At 46.9% G+C, this 14,759-nt stretch overlaps 4 protein-coding genes across 9 annotated transcripts; all 4 read left to right on the forward strand.

Moving 5' to 3' along the window:
* Positions 1-654: 654 nt before the first annotated feature.
* Positions 655-3,431, forward strand: LOC100821905 (actin-7). 3 transcript variants are annotated; one of them, XM_003564640.4, is made up of 5 exons: positions 655-811; positions 1,561-1,631; positions 1,711-2,104; positions 2,199-2,812; positions 2,906-3,431. In XM_003564640.4, exons 2-5 carry the CDS (start codon positions 1,575-1,577, stop codon positions 2,969-2,971), a joined length of 1,131 nt encoding a protein of 376 aa, XP_003564688.1. In that variant the 5' UTR covers positions 655-811; positions 1,561-1,574; the 3' UTR covers positions 2,972-3,431. The 3 variants fall into 3 exon arrangements, with proteins under 3 accessions (XP_003564688.1, XP_014755119.1, XP_014755118.1); XM_014899633.2 differs by lacking the exon at positions 655-811 and adding an exon at positions 847-975; XM_014899632.2 differs by lacking the exon at positions 655-811 and adding an exon at positions 849-984.
* A 1,211-nt stretch (positions 3,432-4,642) lies between these two features.
* Positions 4,643-5,205, forward strand: LOC100823859 (histone H3.3-like). Its single transcript, XM_003564647.3, has one exon. It carries the CDS (start codon positions 4,675-4,677, stop codon positions 5,086-5,088), a length of 414 nt encoding a protein of 137 aa, XP_003564695.1. The 5' UTR covers positions 4,643-4,674; the 3' UTR covers positions 5,089-5,205.
* Positions 5,206-5,547: 342 nt separating this feature from the next.
* Positions 5,548-11,625, forward strand: LOC100839390 (VAMP-like protein YKT61). 4 transcript variants are annotated; one of them, XM_024458329.1, is made up of 8 exons: positions 5,549-5,935; positions 6,440-6,537; positions 8,800-8,847; positions 9,315-9,419; positions 10,086-10,151; positions 10,364-10,450; positions 11,110-11,202; positions 11,292-11,625. In XM_024458329.1, exons 1-7 carry the CDS (start codon positions 5,701-5,703, stop codon positions 11,158-11,160), a joined length of 690 nt encoding a protein of 229 aa, XP_024314097.1. In that variant the 5' UTR covers positions 5,549-5,700; the 3' UTR covers positions 11,161-11,202; positions 11,292-11,625. The 4 variants fall into 4 exon arrangements, with proteins under 4 accessions (XP_024314096.1, XP_024314097.1, XP_010232607.1 ...); XM_024458328.1 differs by having other exon boundaries at positions 5,548-5,935; positions 11,110-11,611; XM_010234305.3 differs by lacking the exon at positions 8,800-8,847 and having other exon boundaries at positions 5,555-5,935.
* A 620-nt stretch (positions 11,626-12,245) lies between these two features.
* Positions 12,246-14,754, forward strand: LOC100821589 (fructose-1,6-bisphosphatase, cytosolic). Its single transcript, XM_003564639.3, has 11 exons — positions 12,246-12,644; positions 12,747-12,821; positions 12,913-12,974; positions 13,054-13,120; positions 13,275-13,388; positions 13,486-13,572; positions 13,673-13,743; positions 13,820-13,885; positions 14,048-14,134; positions 14,219-14,294; positions 14,384-14,754. The coding sequence occupies exons 1-11, from the start codon at positions 12,438-12,440 to the stop codon at positions 14,501-14,503; spliced, it is 1,032 nt and encodes a 343-aa protein (XP_003564687.1). The 5' UTR covers positions 12,246-12,437; the 3' UTR covers positions 14,504-14,754.
* The last annotated feature ends 5 nt before the right edge of the window (positions 14,755-14,759 follow it).

Genomic DNA, 14,759 nt, shown 5'->3' on the forward strand with positions numbered 1-14,759 from the left:
CACGAGAAAAGCAGACGGTAAAGCCACATTAGTCTCCATGAGATCATGACCAATAAACACCCCAAGCAAATGTTTTCCTAGCACAACATCACGGCCCAGAAACACCACGCCGGTAGATTTCATTACTCCGGTGAATTTCCGGACCCTTCTCGGCCTTGTGAATTGCATAGTTGGAGTGGACGTAGAACTGAAGAGAGCCCGACCCATCGCAGTTTTTAGGCGTTCACCGATTTCGCTCGGTATGGGCCTCTCGGGCTGACAGTTCTAGGCCTTCTCGTTCTGCTGGCTCGGTGGGCCGGCCCGTAGGACCATGTCAGCAGCTTGATTTGACTGTGGGGTTGGCCTCCACCGCACGCAAGTCCAAGGCGTCTGCCAACCGCCGCCGATGTCCCCACCGGCCACGACGGCCGACGTGGACTTGAGGCCAGATCAGGCACCGAAAGTTCCGCGCTGCAGCCGGCCACGAAGATAACATCGGACGGGCAGATACTAGTAGTATCTACGGTTTCCATTGACCCTGCACGCCAGAAGGAGACGAGGTCGTCGTTCCATTGATCGCTCGTGCCGTGACATGGATGCTGGCGTAAAAACTGCGGCCCAAAACGCAAACACGCGGCCCGGGCGTCTGGCCAGTGCAGGCTAGTCCAAGCACAAGCGGCGGGCGGCTTTGAATATAAAACGGCTCCACCTTTTGGCTCGCCCCTCCCATTTGTCCTCGCCTCGCTCTCAGGCTCGCGTCACTCGGCCACAGCGGAGCAACCCGCAAACCCCCGGAGAATCATCAATCCGTCAAAGTCTCCCAAGAACCAAGGTTTGCTTTCCTCTCCCTCTTGCCTCGATTTGATCCGTAGAGTTAACCGGGAGATCGTTCCGTTCGACGAGATCGCCGCGTGAGGTGTTGGCGGCTCGTGATTTTTTCTGGTAGTTTTTGAGTTGATTTAGTTCCGATGATTGGTCTGCTGCGGTCCTTGGCAGGTACTCCAGGTCCGTGTTGTTTGCTAGTATGATCGATGGAGCTTAAAATTTGGGTTGCGCTTGTAGTCCCTTGTTTGTGGTGCCGTTAATTCCGTAGAATCGTTTGATTTGGTATGTACAAGATCAGTTGCTGAACATAAGGCCGTCTGCTGCTCCCTGCTGATACGAATCGCCGTAATTTCTGTTGATGCTTGGGGATGATGTGTGGCCTCGATCATTCCTCATGATTGAATCATTATATCGCGATATATGTATAGTGTTGCCGTGATTGGAGCTAATCAAGCAAATAATTTCCTTGTTGTTTTGCTGTTACCTCATCTGACACGGCTAAAGTCTAGGACTATAGTATGTGCTAAGAAAGAGAAACGGTGCGTCTAATATCTTTAAGATCAGTTCCCTAATCATGCCAATATTTGTTACTCCTACTATAATTTGCTTGGTGACTGCCATCCTGATCAGGTTGTTTGTTATCGCGTGCCCATGAACAAGTTTTGTGATGGTCAAGATAGACCTCGTCACTGAAGCATATGCTGTAGAATTCATTGAATCGGAACAAACATCTGAAAAAAAGGTCTTCTTGTGCAGAAAACACCTGAGAAATGGCTGAAGAGGATATCCAGCCTCTCGTGTGTGACAATGGCACCGGAATGGTCAAGGTTGGTTATCCTGTCATATGGTCAGTCCTGAATTTAGTCAGCACAAACAGACTTCAGCTTATAATTTTCATGCAAACAGGCGGGTTTCGCTGGTGACGATGCGCCGAGGGCCGTCTTCCCCAGCATCGTCGGCAGGCCGCGGCACACCGGCGTCATGGTTGGCATGGGCCAGAAGGACGCCTACGTGGGCGACGAGGCTCAGTCCAAGAGAGGTATCCTGACGCTCAAGTACCCGATCGAGCACGGCATCGTCGGCAACTGGGACGACATGGAGAAGATATGGCACCACACCTTCTACAACGAGCTTCGTGTCGCGCCCGAGGAGCACCCCGTGCTGCTGACCGAGGCTCCCCTCAACCCCAAGGCCAACAGGGAGAAGATGACCCAGATCATGTTCGAGACTTTCAACTGCCCCGCCATGTACGTCGCCATCCAGGCCGTCCTCTCCCTCTACGCCAGCGGCCGGACAACCGGTACGAAATAATCAACCCCTTTGCCAAAGCAGATACCTCGTATCAATCAAGATCCAGTATTCCAAAGAGCAATGTAAGTGCCATTTTCGTGCAGGTATCGTGCTGGACTCCGGCGATGGTGTGAGCCACACCGTGCCGATATACGAAGGATACACGCTGCCTCACGCGATTCTCCGGCTGGACCTCGCCGGGCGCGACCTCACGGACAGCCTCATGAAGATCATGACGGAGCGAGGCTACTCCTTCACGACGACGGCCGAGCGAGAAATCGTGAGGGACATCAAGGAGAAGCTCGCCTACGTGGCCCTCGACTACGAGCAGGAGCTGGAGACGGCCAGGAGCAGCAGCTCCGTGGAGAAGAGCTACGAGCTGCCGGACGGCCAGGTCATCACCATTGGGGCGGAGAGGTTCAGGTGCCCCGAGGTCCTGTTCCAGCCGTCCATGATCGGCATGGAAGCTCCTGGCATCCACGAGGCGACTTACAACTCCATCATGAAGTGCGATGTGGATATCAGGAAGGATCTGTACGGGAACGTTGTGCTCAGTGGGGGGTCTACCATGTTCCCTGGCATTGCGGACCGTATGAACAAGGAGATCACTGCGCTTGCGCCCAGCAGCATGAAAGTGAAGGTGGTTGCTCCGCCGGAGAGGAAGTACAGTGTCTGGATTGGGGGTTCCATTCTCGCCTCCCTCAGTACCTTCCAGCAGGTTAGTATTTGCCTCTTTTTTTTATCAGATGATGCTCTGTTCCTGCTCTGTTCATTCTACCAGACTAATGGTATGGACATATTTGTGTGACAGATGTGGATCTCCAAGGCAGAGTACGATGAGTCTGGTCCATCCATCGTCCACATGAAGTGCTTCTGAGTTTACCTGTGTTTCAGTAGTTGCTTGAGGTGCAGATTGAAGATGCTTGATTGTGTCCCATGGTTTCCACGGCTTCATGGCTCTTTCCGAGTCACTGGATCGCCGCTGGCCATGGAACTACGTGGAAGGTTCTCACTTCTCAGAGTCGATCGAAGAAATCTGTAAGTCGTCGGGTCGGTTTTAGTCGGGATACCGAACAACGGCATTGCACCTGGGAGTTCCTAGTGCGTGCGGTGGATTTGCGCTTTCACAGGATAGCAGCAGGGTTTGTTTCCAATACAGTTTGGGGGCGTGTCAGTGGTTTCGGCTATTCAGCTTACACATATGTTGAAAACCTGAAACAGAGTTTGCCGTTTATTTCTTCTTTTCGAACGTTGGTTTGCATCTGTAGGAGTGTCAATTCTTGTATCACTACTTCTCTATTGGACGTTTTTTCTTGGGAAGATATTTGGTTTGTTCTTGTGCCGTGTGTAGAGGAGAAGCTTATTCTAGTCCTTTCTGTTGACACGATGTTCCGCTTGTAGTTGAGTAGGCGTATCCGTGTATCTCATTCTCAGTCATTATGGGTTTTTTTAGGAACAGTCATTATGTTTTAGGTACACGTTATTACGTTCAATTGAACAAAAGCTGCTAAAAAAACACGCATGCATTCAGGAGCCTCAATGAGGACATATTCCAAACGTAAAGTGATTTTAGGATTCAAAAACATAAAAATATGACTGAAATGCATCTACAAAAATATAGACTTTTGTGTTGAGTCACAAAAACTGTAAAACATAAGAACTTGTTCTCGTGCCAGCCGGAGCTTGTTCTCATGCCAGCTGTACAGGCGACAGCTCTCCCAGCAATCGAGCGGGCTTGTAGGTCTGTAAGCAGTGTCACTGAGTCCAAATTGCAAGTATCTCTTCCACAAAATATGAAGATCATCGACGGTTCCTCGCTCATCTGTCATCACTGAATCGACTCGAGTGCATAAGAATCATTATCCTCGGCATGTCCATTGTCTTGGCATATTCCAAAAATGTAGCAAGACCACCAACTCGATTAAGCTTGTCCCCAACAGTGAATTGCTCCAATATTCGAAGAATAAGGGATTGTTGTTTCGTGCTTTCCATTAAGATTGTCATCCCCAAATTCAACTTGAATGTTACTATCTCCAAAGGACCACATAGCAAGACCTCTGTTGAAGATGGCATCGAACCGGAATACAACAAAAGACCAACCACAAGCATTGTGCTCGTGTAACTTTTGCCTGAGCTCGTTTCAACTTGTCTCTCGTTGACAAGCGACAATCCAATCCTTAGCCACATCTGACATGCTCGTATGGCAGGATATTTGACCCCACTTGTCATTTACTATACGCATAATCCACCGTGTGCAACCACCACCGTCCATGCGCTGGCCAATCACAAGGTAGGAACCAACCACGATCCACGTTACGTCCTCCTCCCAAACCCAACCAATCAGAAACTAGAAGCCCCACTCTCGTGGATCGCACCCCACTATCCGTGTGCTCCCCCTTGAACCCCATCTAGACCGTCCAAATACCACCAATCGGACGTCCGAAACAAATCTTCCCTCCGCGAATCCTTGCCGCCCGCCCAACTCTCGCCTACATAAACACCTCATCTGCCCCTTCCCGTCATCCAATTCCAAGCAAGAAAGCACTAGTAATCTAAAGAAGCCCTCTCCCATCTCCTCTAATGGCGCGCACGAAGCAGGCAACGAGGATGTCCACCAATGGCAAGGTCCCAAGGAAGCAGCCGGTGGCGAAGAAGGTGGCACGCAAGTCGGCCCTGGCCATCAATAGAGTGAAGAAGCCCCATCGCTTCCGCCCCGGCACTGTCGCGCTCAGGGAGATCCGCGTGTACCAGAAGATCACGGAGATGCTGATCTGCAAGCTGCCATTCCAGCGCCTGGTACGGGAGATCGTGCAAGACATCAAGATTGACATCCGCTTCCAGAGCTCCGCCGTCTCCGCACTGCAGGAGGCCGGCGAGGCGTACCTCGTCGGGCTATTCGAGGACACCAACCTCTGCGCCATCCACGCCAAGCGCGTCACCATCATGCCGAAGGACATTCAGCTTGCCCGCTGCATACGTGGGGAGAGGGCTTAGGTTCGATTGGCAAACCCGTAGGGAACTAGTAGTAACCGTGCATGTGATCTGCGGTCATATGGGGTTTTTTCGGTCGGTGGTGTTAATCTGTGATGGTTTGAGTGGTTGTTTTTCTTCTATAATTTACCCAATCCTATCTCATCTCCCTGTATTGTGGTCATATATAGTAAGATGTTGCGATGAAAATGGAAATGAAAAATACAAGTTATTATCTGAACCTTCCTTCTGTGCTTATCGATTGTTCTTCAGTTCATGGGCTTGATGCATTACTCAGGTTCTTGTGGTAATGAAGAAAACAATTTTCGCACCATCAATTTCTTCCTGAGTTAGCTCCGCGTTGACTGCCATCCCCCCTTCAAGTTTTGCCCCGTTTGTTGTGTTTGCCGGCTCCTCTGTTTGGTTTTGGCACTACCGATCGCTGAAGAATATGTTCTCGCCTAACAAGCCTGGCCCACTGTCATTGACTCATAGGCGTTGTTGGGGTATGACCGAATCCAGCAGAGGAAGGAGAAGGGGAGAAGCTTCTTTTACTTGTCGGCAGCATCTCCGTCCAATTCCATCCAATCCACCCATCGCCGCGCGCGTCGTAGATCTTGCCTTGGTGGAGGAGAGATGAAGATTACGGCGATCCTCGTGCTGAAGCCTTCGTCGTCCGGCGCCGGGGGCTCCTCCACGTCGGCCGGCGGCGGCGGGCCGGGCTCCGAGGCGTTCGTGCTGGCGAACGCCACGGACGTGAGCCACTTTGGGTACTTCCAGCGCGGCGCCGCCCGTGAGTTCATCGTCTTCGTCGCGCGCACTGTCGCCCAGCGCACCCAGCCCGGCCAGCGCCAGTCTGTCCAGCACGAAGGTAACCATCCCCCCCTCCCAGATCTGCTTACCGCTACCCTCCAGGTCAACTTCACTTCGTGATCCGATGCTCAGATCCATGACTTGCGCTGATTTTGCCGATGGCCGATCTTGTGCTGCCGGTCCTGTGGTAGTTTGATTTGTAGAACAAGGCGAGTGGGGTGATTTGGATCATCTGTGCAAAGAGTAGCCCTATCAGTTAATTCATGCGACGCGCTTTTGGATTTGCAGTTGTTAGCTTAAGTCGTGTTGTGGACTTCTGGTTCTCTGTTGTCCACCATGGCTCATGATGATGCCACCCCTCAGGGGTCATTACTTGATGAAGAGTGCTTCCCTACCAATATTTAGGAGATTTCAACTAATTTCAACATTCACAGTTTAGGGGAGATTGCACTTAGTTTGATGGCTATACCTTTTTGTTTTAGAGCCTGGGAACAAGTTCGCTTAACATATTGTACTGTTCTGAACATACGATCATGCAAACACTTTGCACTATTTTTTGCAGAATACAAGGTCCACTCACACAACAGAAATGGCCTCTGCGTGGTGGCATTTATGGATGATCATTATCCTGTCCGGAGTGCATTTTCTGTACTGAATAAGGTATCAAACTGCTGTTCAAAATTCATGTATTGCGTACTTTGGGTGTGTTTGAATGGTTACCAAAATCAATCATGCCAAATTTTTCTGCATCATGGTAGCCTATGCTCCCTAGCTGATGCTAGTTCTTTTTTGTTACCAACATTGGCCAAAACATGGGCAGCTGAAACCTTAGCCAAAATATTGGCTAGCAAATTTTGGTAGGGTTGGCTTGGGCAGAAACCAAACAATTTCATTGGGTCCAGTCTAGTATCATTTTTACCAACAGATGGGATTGATATGCCTGTTTGTGTTTGATTGGCTAAAAAACCTGAAAGGTCCTTTTGCTTCAAGTACAGTCTTGAAAGTTATTAGTCTAGGAACTAAGAAGTTTTGGTGTCATTAATCTACGACTGCGTGGTGTATCTATACCAATATATTAAATTGGAGTTGGTGGTGATGGTACGGTCGCGGCGGTACGTCATGTCATCAAAATTACGGCCAATATGCCACCGCCCGTTATTTCCCTCTCCCCTACGATCCTCTCAAGTCGCCTTTCCCTTTTCCTCCAACCTCCGGCAGCTCTCCGACGAGTTCTCCTCCCGCAGCTCCGCCTGGCCCAGCCTCCATCCCGCAGCCCCGTGGCCGAACTGACCCCATTCCCTCAACCCCAAAACGAAGGCCACCGCCAGGAGCGCCAGGGCCACGGGCCGCCGCTGGTGGATGCCTCCGCTCTGGGACCGCCGTCGCGCAGGATGGATTGGCCACTTGGGTGCCGTTGTGCTAGGAGGAAGCGGGCCGTTGGCCATTTGTCGTGGGTGACGTGCGTGCGTCGAGACGCCGTCTGTAGCCACTGCCCCGTCCAGAGCCCTGGAGCTGGAGGTGAGATATGTTGGTGCTTTTGTTTGCATCGGACTAATGACGACTCATTTGTATTTACCAGCAGAAATCAATGCGTTTAGTTAAGACCAGAGATGATAGCGCAGGCAGACTCTCTATGTTTGAAGGTTTCATGTCCTCGGTTATTTCTGTCGTTTCACATCCAGGTCTTCATGGCCTAATTACATGTAAAATAAATGGGTATATTCATTTGTGGAGCCCCACTAATTTCAGGTTAATCACTAAAATTAGGTCCTTATGAAGCACAAACGCACACACCTTCAGAACTTCCCACTTCTCATTGCATGTAAAATAAAGACAATTTTTACAGTACCCTGGTACTCCCTGAAACATGGTAGGAGTACCGATTAAGTCTGGCCGTCCGTTCACAGGGTTAGTTTAGACATTTTGCTGTCATGCTAATAGGGCTCAGATCTAAATTAATTATTTTTTTCCAAGGATGAGGTTCACGCCGCCGTCGATCTCCTGTCTCCTAAGCACTTGTGTTTTTACTCCGCGCACCAACACCCAAGCAATTGCAGGATCAACGCTGCCGGAGGAACTAGGGTCACTCATCGCTGTGCATCCGGAGGTCGATCTGTATCAATCACCCGTCGGTGGGCTGTATGGAGATCTGAAGCGATGGGATTTGTCAATCGGCGTCACTGCCTACTGCGAGCCCACTGAAAAGCCGGCGATGTGCCGCAGCAAGGCTGCCGGAAACGTCATGAAGTTAGGGTTAGGGGAATTAATCCACGTGAATTAATCTGTGTTATGGCCGCAAATTGAGTACGACATGAGCTAAATTCTTTCACAAAGCTATTCAGTTACAATTTTACCCCTCTCACTATGGTACTCCCAGGTATTTTCCGGTGGTACTCTCTAATAGATGAATTGGAGTACCATCCTGTCTTAACCATTGGATTAGGAGAAATAGAGGGTCCATATTAGTTTAAGGGTACTGTAAAGAAGCTCAAAATAAATGGCTCTGTCCATTCATTTGTGTTACTAAATGTACAGTAGACGACGGCCCGTTTGTACCGATTTATGAACATTACTTATAAAATATTCTATTCCCATATGCCCTCCGTTCCATAATTCTTGTCTCAAATTTGCCCAAAAATGGATGTATTTATTCCTAAAAAGTGTCTAGATACATGTAACATTTCGACAAGAATTATGGAACGGAGGGAGTAATAAACATTTATGGGAAAAAAATTAGCGCTAGATGAGTGCCAATCCTCAGGCTTAAGAGAATCATATTCATTGGCAGTTCAGAAAGTGCCCATGGTCTTGCATGTTAGATGGGGTCAAGAAGGTAACCGATATGTTTCTTGTTAATGTTGGTTTTTGACTACCTAAGAGCATTTAATTGCTACATGCTCTGTATATATCAATTTTCTGTAGAAACGCATGAAATTTGGAGTGGGAATTGGTGGCCGTTGCAACACACGGGTATTTTACTAGTTACTATAAGGCATGAGCTGTCTAGTCGCCAGACTGATGTATATAATTTCCCTGAACCTTAAGGAAGTGAGAAGTGAGTTGTTCATTAATTTTCATTTTTCCTCAGTAGTTGCCCAGAAACCAATAACTACATCCTATACCCAATTTTCAAGTACTGCATCTGTGTTCAGTGACACCTACAATACTTTCTAGAGGCCTTTTTTCTGTGTAATTAGCTAGAGAGTGGAGACGTGCTATATTTTCGTCCACTATGCTTTGCAATCAAGATAATGTCATCTACTGACATACATATATTCTTGTAATGTGATTAGATAATGGTACTCATGGTTTATTATGGTCATGCAAATGTTTGATGTATTATACATTTATACTAATTGTATAAGTTCAATAATGTTGTTCTTAACATAGTTTTTTCTTGGGAGATTTTATTATCGACATTATGTGTGTTTGTGAAGGTACTTGATGAATACCAGAAGGCCTTTGGGGACTCTTGGAAATCTGCTACAGCAGATTCTGCTCAACAGTGGCCTTTCCTGACAGATGCTTTAACAAAATTTCAGGTACAACTTTCTATTGGAGGTACTATATGATTGTGTGTTCATTGATATGAATTCTCTGTGTCTTTTTCTGGAGTTATAAGGTTGCAGACTAAGGCTATTTGTCCTATCCTTGATGTAAAAGGAAAAGACTAATAAGACAAGTTTAACTGCAATAAGTTGTATATTTCCCAATTTCGCTACTCCCTCCGACCCATATTACATTATTACTTGTCTCAAATTTGCCCAAATATGGATGTATCTATGTTTAAAAAGCGTCTAGATACATGTAATATTTCGACAAGTAATATGGGTCGGACGGAGTATCTCTATTGCAACCTATCATGCTTCATTCTTGTTTTTGGATGTTTTTTTCCTTAGATATTTAAATTGTTAGGAATGTATTCTATGGTTTGGACATATCACAATAATTTTCTAGTCTGGTTTCAATCTAATTATTTTTTTCATTGGTTGGTTCGATTTGACTGTTAAGTAACCAATTCAACTAACTTTGTTGCTCAAGGACTTCCCACGAGGAGCATCTTAATTTTTGACAACTAAACACTTATCTAATTTCCATGTTTGTGGCTAAACTGCTGTTGCCGGGGAGAAGTATAGCTGTACAACTGACACACACACACACACAAGAAAACTTGTTCTCACTTATGATTAACGGGTATCTTTTTGTAGGATCCTGCAGAGGCTGACAAGTTAACGAAAATTCAGAGGGACTTGGATGAAACAAAAATTATCCTAGTAAGTGTTACTCATTTGAAAGTTTTGTACTCTTAGATCTGCAGTTTTACAATATACTTGCACCTGCATAATGATGGAAGGCCAACTTTTCCTTTTAAAGACAACCTTCAGCATCCCATCTTGTGCTAGAACTTATAGATGCCTCATGCTACTTTTCTTGTGGGAGTAATCTATCGCTAAAGTGGATTATTTATGTTTGAATGTTTCAACAGCATAAAACTATCGAGAATGTCCTTGAAAGAGGAGAGAGATTGGATAGCTTGGTTGAGAAAAGCTCAGACCTGAGTGCTGCTTCACAGGTAATCATCTATCTGTATATTTGCTATTTACCCCGTGAGTGCCATCGTGCTGAAGAACATGATGATAATTTCCTGCATACTGTTAAAGTGTTAATTGTCTCCATGCTTGATCTAGTGCCAGACATCTTTCAGACTATGCATTATTTTTCTGGTGCATCCACACACACACTACTAAAATCGTAGGATTTTACTTATGCTGTATGAAGCAATCATGGTCTTATTGTTAATATCCTATCTGATATATGTAATGCCAATATATTTGTTTCAGGTTGGTGGTGTTTGTGTAATATATTGAATCTAGTTTTTACATGCTTCACTTGCCTATTTCTAGACAAACATAGGTCAAAGCTACTCTAATGCTGCACAGGCAACATCTGATTTATAATATTGTACTGTTTAGTGAATTTGTTGGCCAATTTGCAGAATGGTTATTGCTTGATATAGTGTATAATGTGACTGGTGCCACATAAGTACAAAAGATTCTTAAGACCATGCTCTTTTTAGATAACAAGGTCCTGTTTTTCTAGGCTCTACCATCAGAATGGCTGGAGCCCTTGTAACTTGCCGAAATTTGGGACATTGTTCTGGATCATTTCAACGTTTTCTCTTGTTACCAGTTATGACCATATTTTCCTGAGATATTATTCTGTCTTTTTCAGATGTTCTACAAGCAGGCGAAGAAAACAAACAGTTGTTGTACCATACTCTGAAGTTTGAACTGCGATCTTCCAATCATTCTTGCAAGGCTCCAGGTTAATGCTTTTTTTTCTTTGACATAGATCTTGTTCCTTGTACTTGCTGTTTTCACCTTTAGTTACTCAATTTTCACTATCTTCTTCAGAAAGAAAACCGATCAATACCGTTGTGTTGTACTGTAAGTCCGGTTGCCCATGAAGGCATGATTGGAAAGCACGAGAACAATACTGTAAATCTGTTATTCTTTGGTGATGATGGGACCTTCCTATAGCAACTAACATCGCTTATTGGACCAGATGGTTTGCCCTTGCGGCAAAACTCCTAGCGTTTGCCAACATCATTGTTTCGTCTTACATTGTTGATATCTCAATTCCCAAGTACCTGGAGTACAGGTTCCTATTGGTAATTTATTATGTTCCCGATATGATTTAAGAGGGGCATGTCTTCCATGATTTCGTTTTACAAGTATATTTATGCTGGAGTACTCTGCCTGTAGTACTATTGATACTGTGTCAATTGGGAAACTTGTTTTCAGTATGAGCTCTTGCATGTGAAAATCCTGCATATACGAGCATACACGCTTTCACCGTTGACCTTGATGGTCAAAGTGTTGGTTTGACTGGACCACCAAAATGCCGCGAATCCAGCACGACAAGGCAAATTGCAGCAACTATTCCCGGGACCGGGCTTACTTTACCCAGCTTTATCGCCCGGTCGCCGGCAAGATGCGCATCCACTTGAGGCTGGGCCAGGTATATCCCACGTACGCGTGAAGGCCAGGCCATCAAGAAGCAAGCAAAGCCCCTGCTCAACGCAAGAACCACTTTCAACCGTCACAACTTTGCTGACGACCATCTCAAAACCGTTTCGCCTCCACATCAGGTCCAGGTTATCGCTTAAACGCCGTCTTCCTCCGCTCGCGTTGGCGTCTTCCTCCTCCGGCCTCCGGGAGACGGTTACGTGCTTGCGCAGGACAAAAAAAGCTTTGCTTTCCTCTCAAAGCCTCACCACGGGACGGCCACAGACGCACACGGCCAGCGCGCTACCAGCCATCGCGGATAGAGGGGATAGGCCTGGGCGCCGATTCCATTGGAGCCCCACGCCCCTCCGCTCCCAGCCTCACTTTCTCCCCGCGCTACCTAACAAAAACCCAACACGCCGGGCGTCACGTCACTCAGGGCTCGCAAACATAAGCCAAGCAGTTCCCGCGCCCCGCTAAGCCCTCCGCGGTCACCGGGCAAAAGAGTGCAGGGATCCCCAGCGGAACAACGATCAGGGCGGCGCCGGCGAGATGGATCACGCGGCGGACGCGCACCGGACGGACCTGATGACCATCACGCGGCACGTGCTGAACGAGCAGAGCAAGTACCCGGAGTCCCGCGGCGACCTCACCATCCTCCTCTCCCACATCGTCCTCGGCTGCAAGTTCGTCGCCTCCGCCGTCAACAAGGCCGGGCTCGCCAAGCTCACCGGCCTGGCCGGCGAGACCAACGTCCAGGCAAGTTTGAATATTTCTTCTTATAAATCCTCTTCAAAAATTATGTCGCGAGAATGGTATGGAAGTGCGATATCGATGATGCCTTGGGGTCTCGTGTTTCAGGGAGAGGAGCAGAAGAAGCTGGACGTGCTGTCCAACGAGGTGTTCGTCAATGCGCTCGTCAGCAGCGGCCGCACCGTATGGATTTTTCCCGTAACCCATTTCTGTACGAGATTGTTGTCGACTTCGGTCAGTTTTGTGACTTGGAGCTGCGTACGGATGCTTGCAGTGTGTTCTTGTGTCCGAGGAGGACGAGGAGGCTACGTTCGTGGCCCCTGCGCTCCGTGGGAAGTGCGTGAGCCCGCTATCCTCTGCTCATATAGCTTTTGCCTGTTTCTGATGAAATGTATGGCTCTTCGTTTCCCATCAGGTACTGTGTCTGCTTCGATCCCCTGGATGGCTCCTCCAACATCGACTGTGGCGTCTCCATCGGAACCGTAAGTGCACAACAAATCTCAAAGCCAAAAGTTGTACGAAGCATCCACAGCTCGGGAGAGCGGGGAATTGCTATTTGATATGCTGAGAAGAGATAGAAATAAAATAAGCTACATGTTTTATTCCTTTTCCCATTTGATTACTTTTGCTCTACAGATCTTTGGAATTTACATGATCAAGAACCAAGACACCGTGACTCTGGAGGAAGTGCTGCAACCTGGGAAGGACATGATTGCTGCTGGATACTGCATGTATGGAAGTTCCTGCACGGTAATAAGGTCTCCTGAACTCATGGTTCCATAAGATAAATCTTCTGTAACTGTAAGTACAGTATCTGAATTTCGTGTAAATAATTTATTTGCTGCAGCTTGTTCTTAGCACTGGAAATGGTGTCAATGGCTTCACGCTTGATCCTTCTCTTGGAGAGTTCATCATGACTCATCCAGACATCAAGGTATTTTGACACATATAATGAAGTATATATTGTTTTCTCAAATTTAACAAAGAAGGATAATACTCATATTTTTGTGCTTTGTGTCTTCATTGTTTTGCAGATACCTCCAAAAGGAAAGATTTATTCGGTGAATGAAGGGAATGCGAAGAATTGGGACACACCTACTGCAAAGTATGTCATACTTTTCGTTTCAGACTATGTTATTTCCTTCAGATTTCCAGCTAAAATGTTAGAACATATATAACAGGTATGTGGAGAAGTGCAAGTTCCCTACGGATGGTTCATCACCCAAGTCCTTGAGATACATTGGCAGGTGAGTGATTGAGTGAATGTTCAGTTTGCTTACCTGACAAAACATTTTATCTCTCATTCTTAAGCTTCTCTAATAATAATGCAACTTTTTCATAGGACCAATGTAAGTACCACTCGTATATTTCTTGTAACAACAACATATAATATCCCAAATGTTTTACAGCATGGTTGCTGATGTCCACCGCACCTTGCTATACGGAGGTATATTTCTGTACCCTGCAGACAAGAAGAGCCCAAACGGAAAACTCCGGTATGCTAATTCCTACTCTCACACGGCATCTCTCATTCCACCACAAAACCATGCATTTCTCATTTCTCACGTTGCAATTTACAGTGTCATGTATGAAGTCTTCCCCATGTCATTCCTGATGGAGCAAGCTGGAGGCCAGTCTTTCACAGGCAAAGAACGGGTGCGTAACCACTCTGTCAATCTCGATCAGATGCTTGCCCGTTCAGTAACAGTATCTTGAACACTTCCTTGCTTTATTGACAAATGCAGGCTCTCGATCTGATCCCAACAAAGATCCACGAGAGATCCCCCATATTTCTCGGCAGCAGCGACGACGTGGAGGAGATCAAGGCGCTGTACGCGGAACAGGCGAAAGCAACCTCGGCATGATCGGTCATCCGAAAGGCGGTGTGAATCGACACAACTCCCTGGCCTTACTGTAATGTGATCTTCATCAGGCGTTTCTTTTAATCATGCGGCATTCAGTATTTCAGTGTAATATAGTGTGGAGGCCTCGAACAGCTTCCTGAGCGGCTATGGCCTCTGCTCGTGTTACAACGATTAATCACTGATATACGGTCGTAATATTTCCGTCAAAAAAATAATATACGGACATACGGTCGTAAAACATCATCCACTTATACGT

Source organism: Brachypodium distachyon, chromosome 2 (genome assembly GCF_000005505.3).
Source record: "Brachypodium distachyon strain Bd21 chromosome 2, Brachypodium_distachyon_v3.0, whole genome shotgun sequence".
In the NCBI taxonomy this organism is placed as follows: domain Eukaryota; kingdom Viridiplantae; phylum Streptophyta; class Magnoliopsida; order Poales; family Poaceae; genus Brachypodium; species Brachypodium distachyon.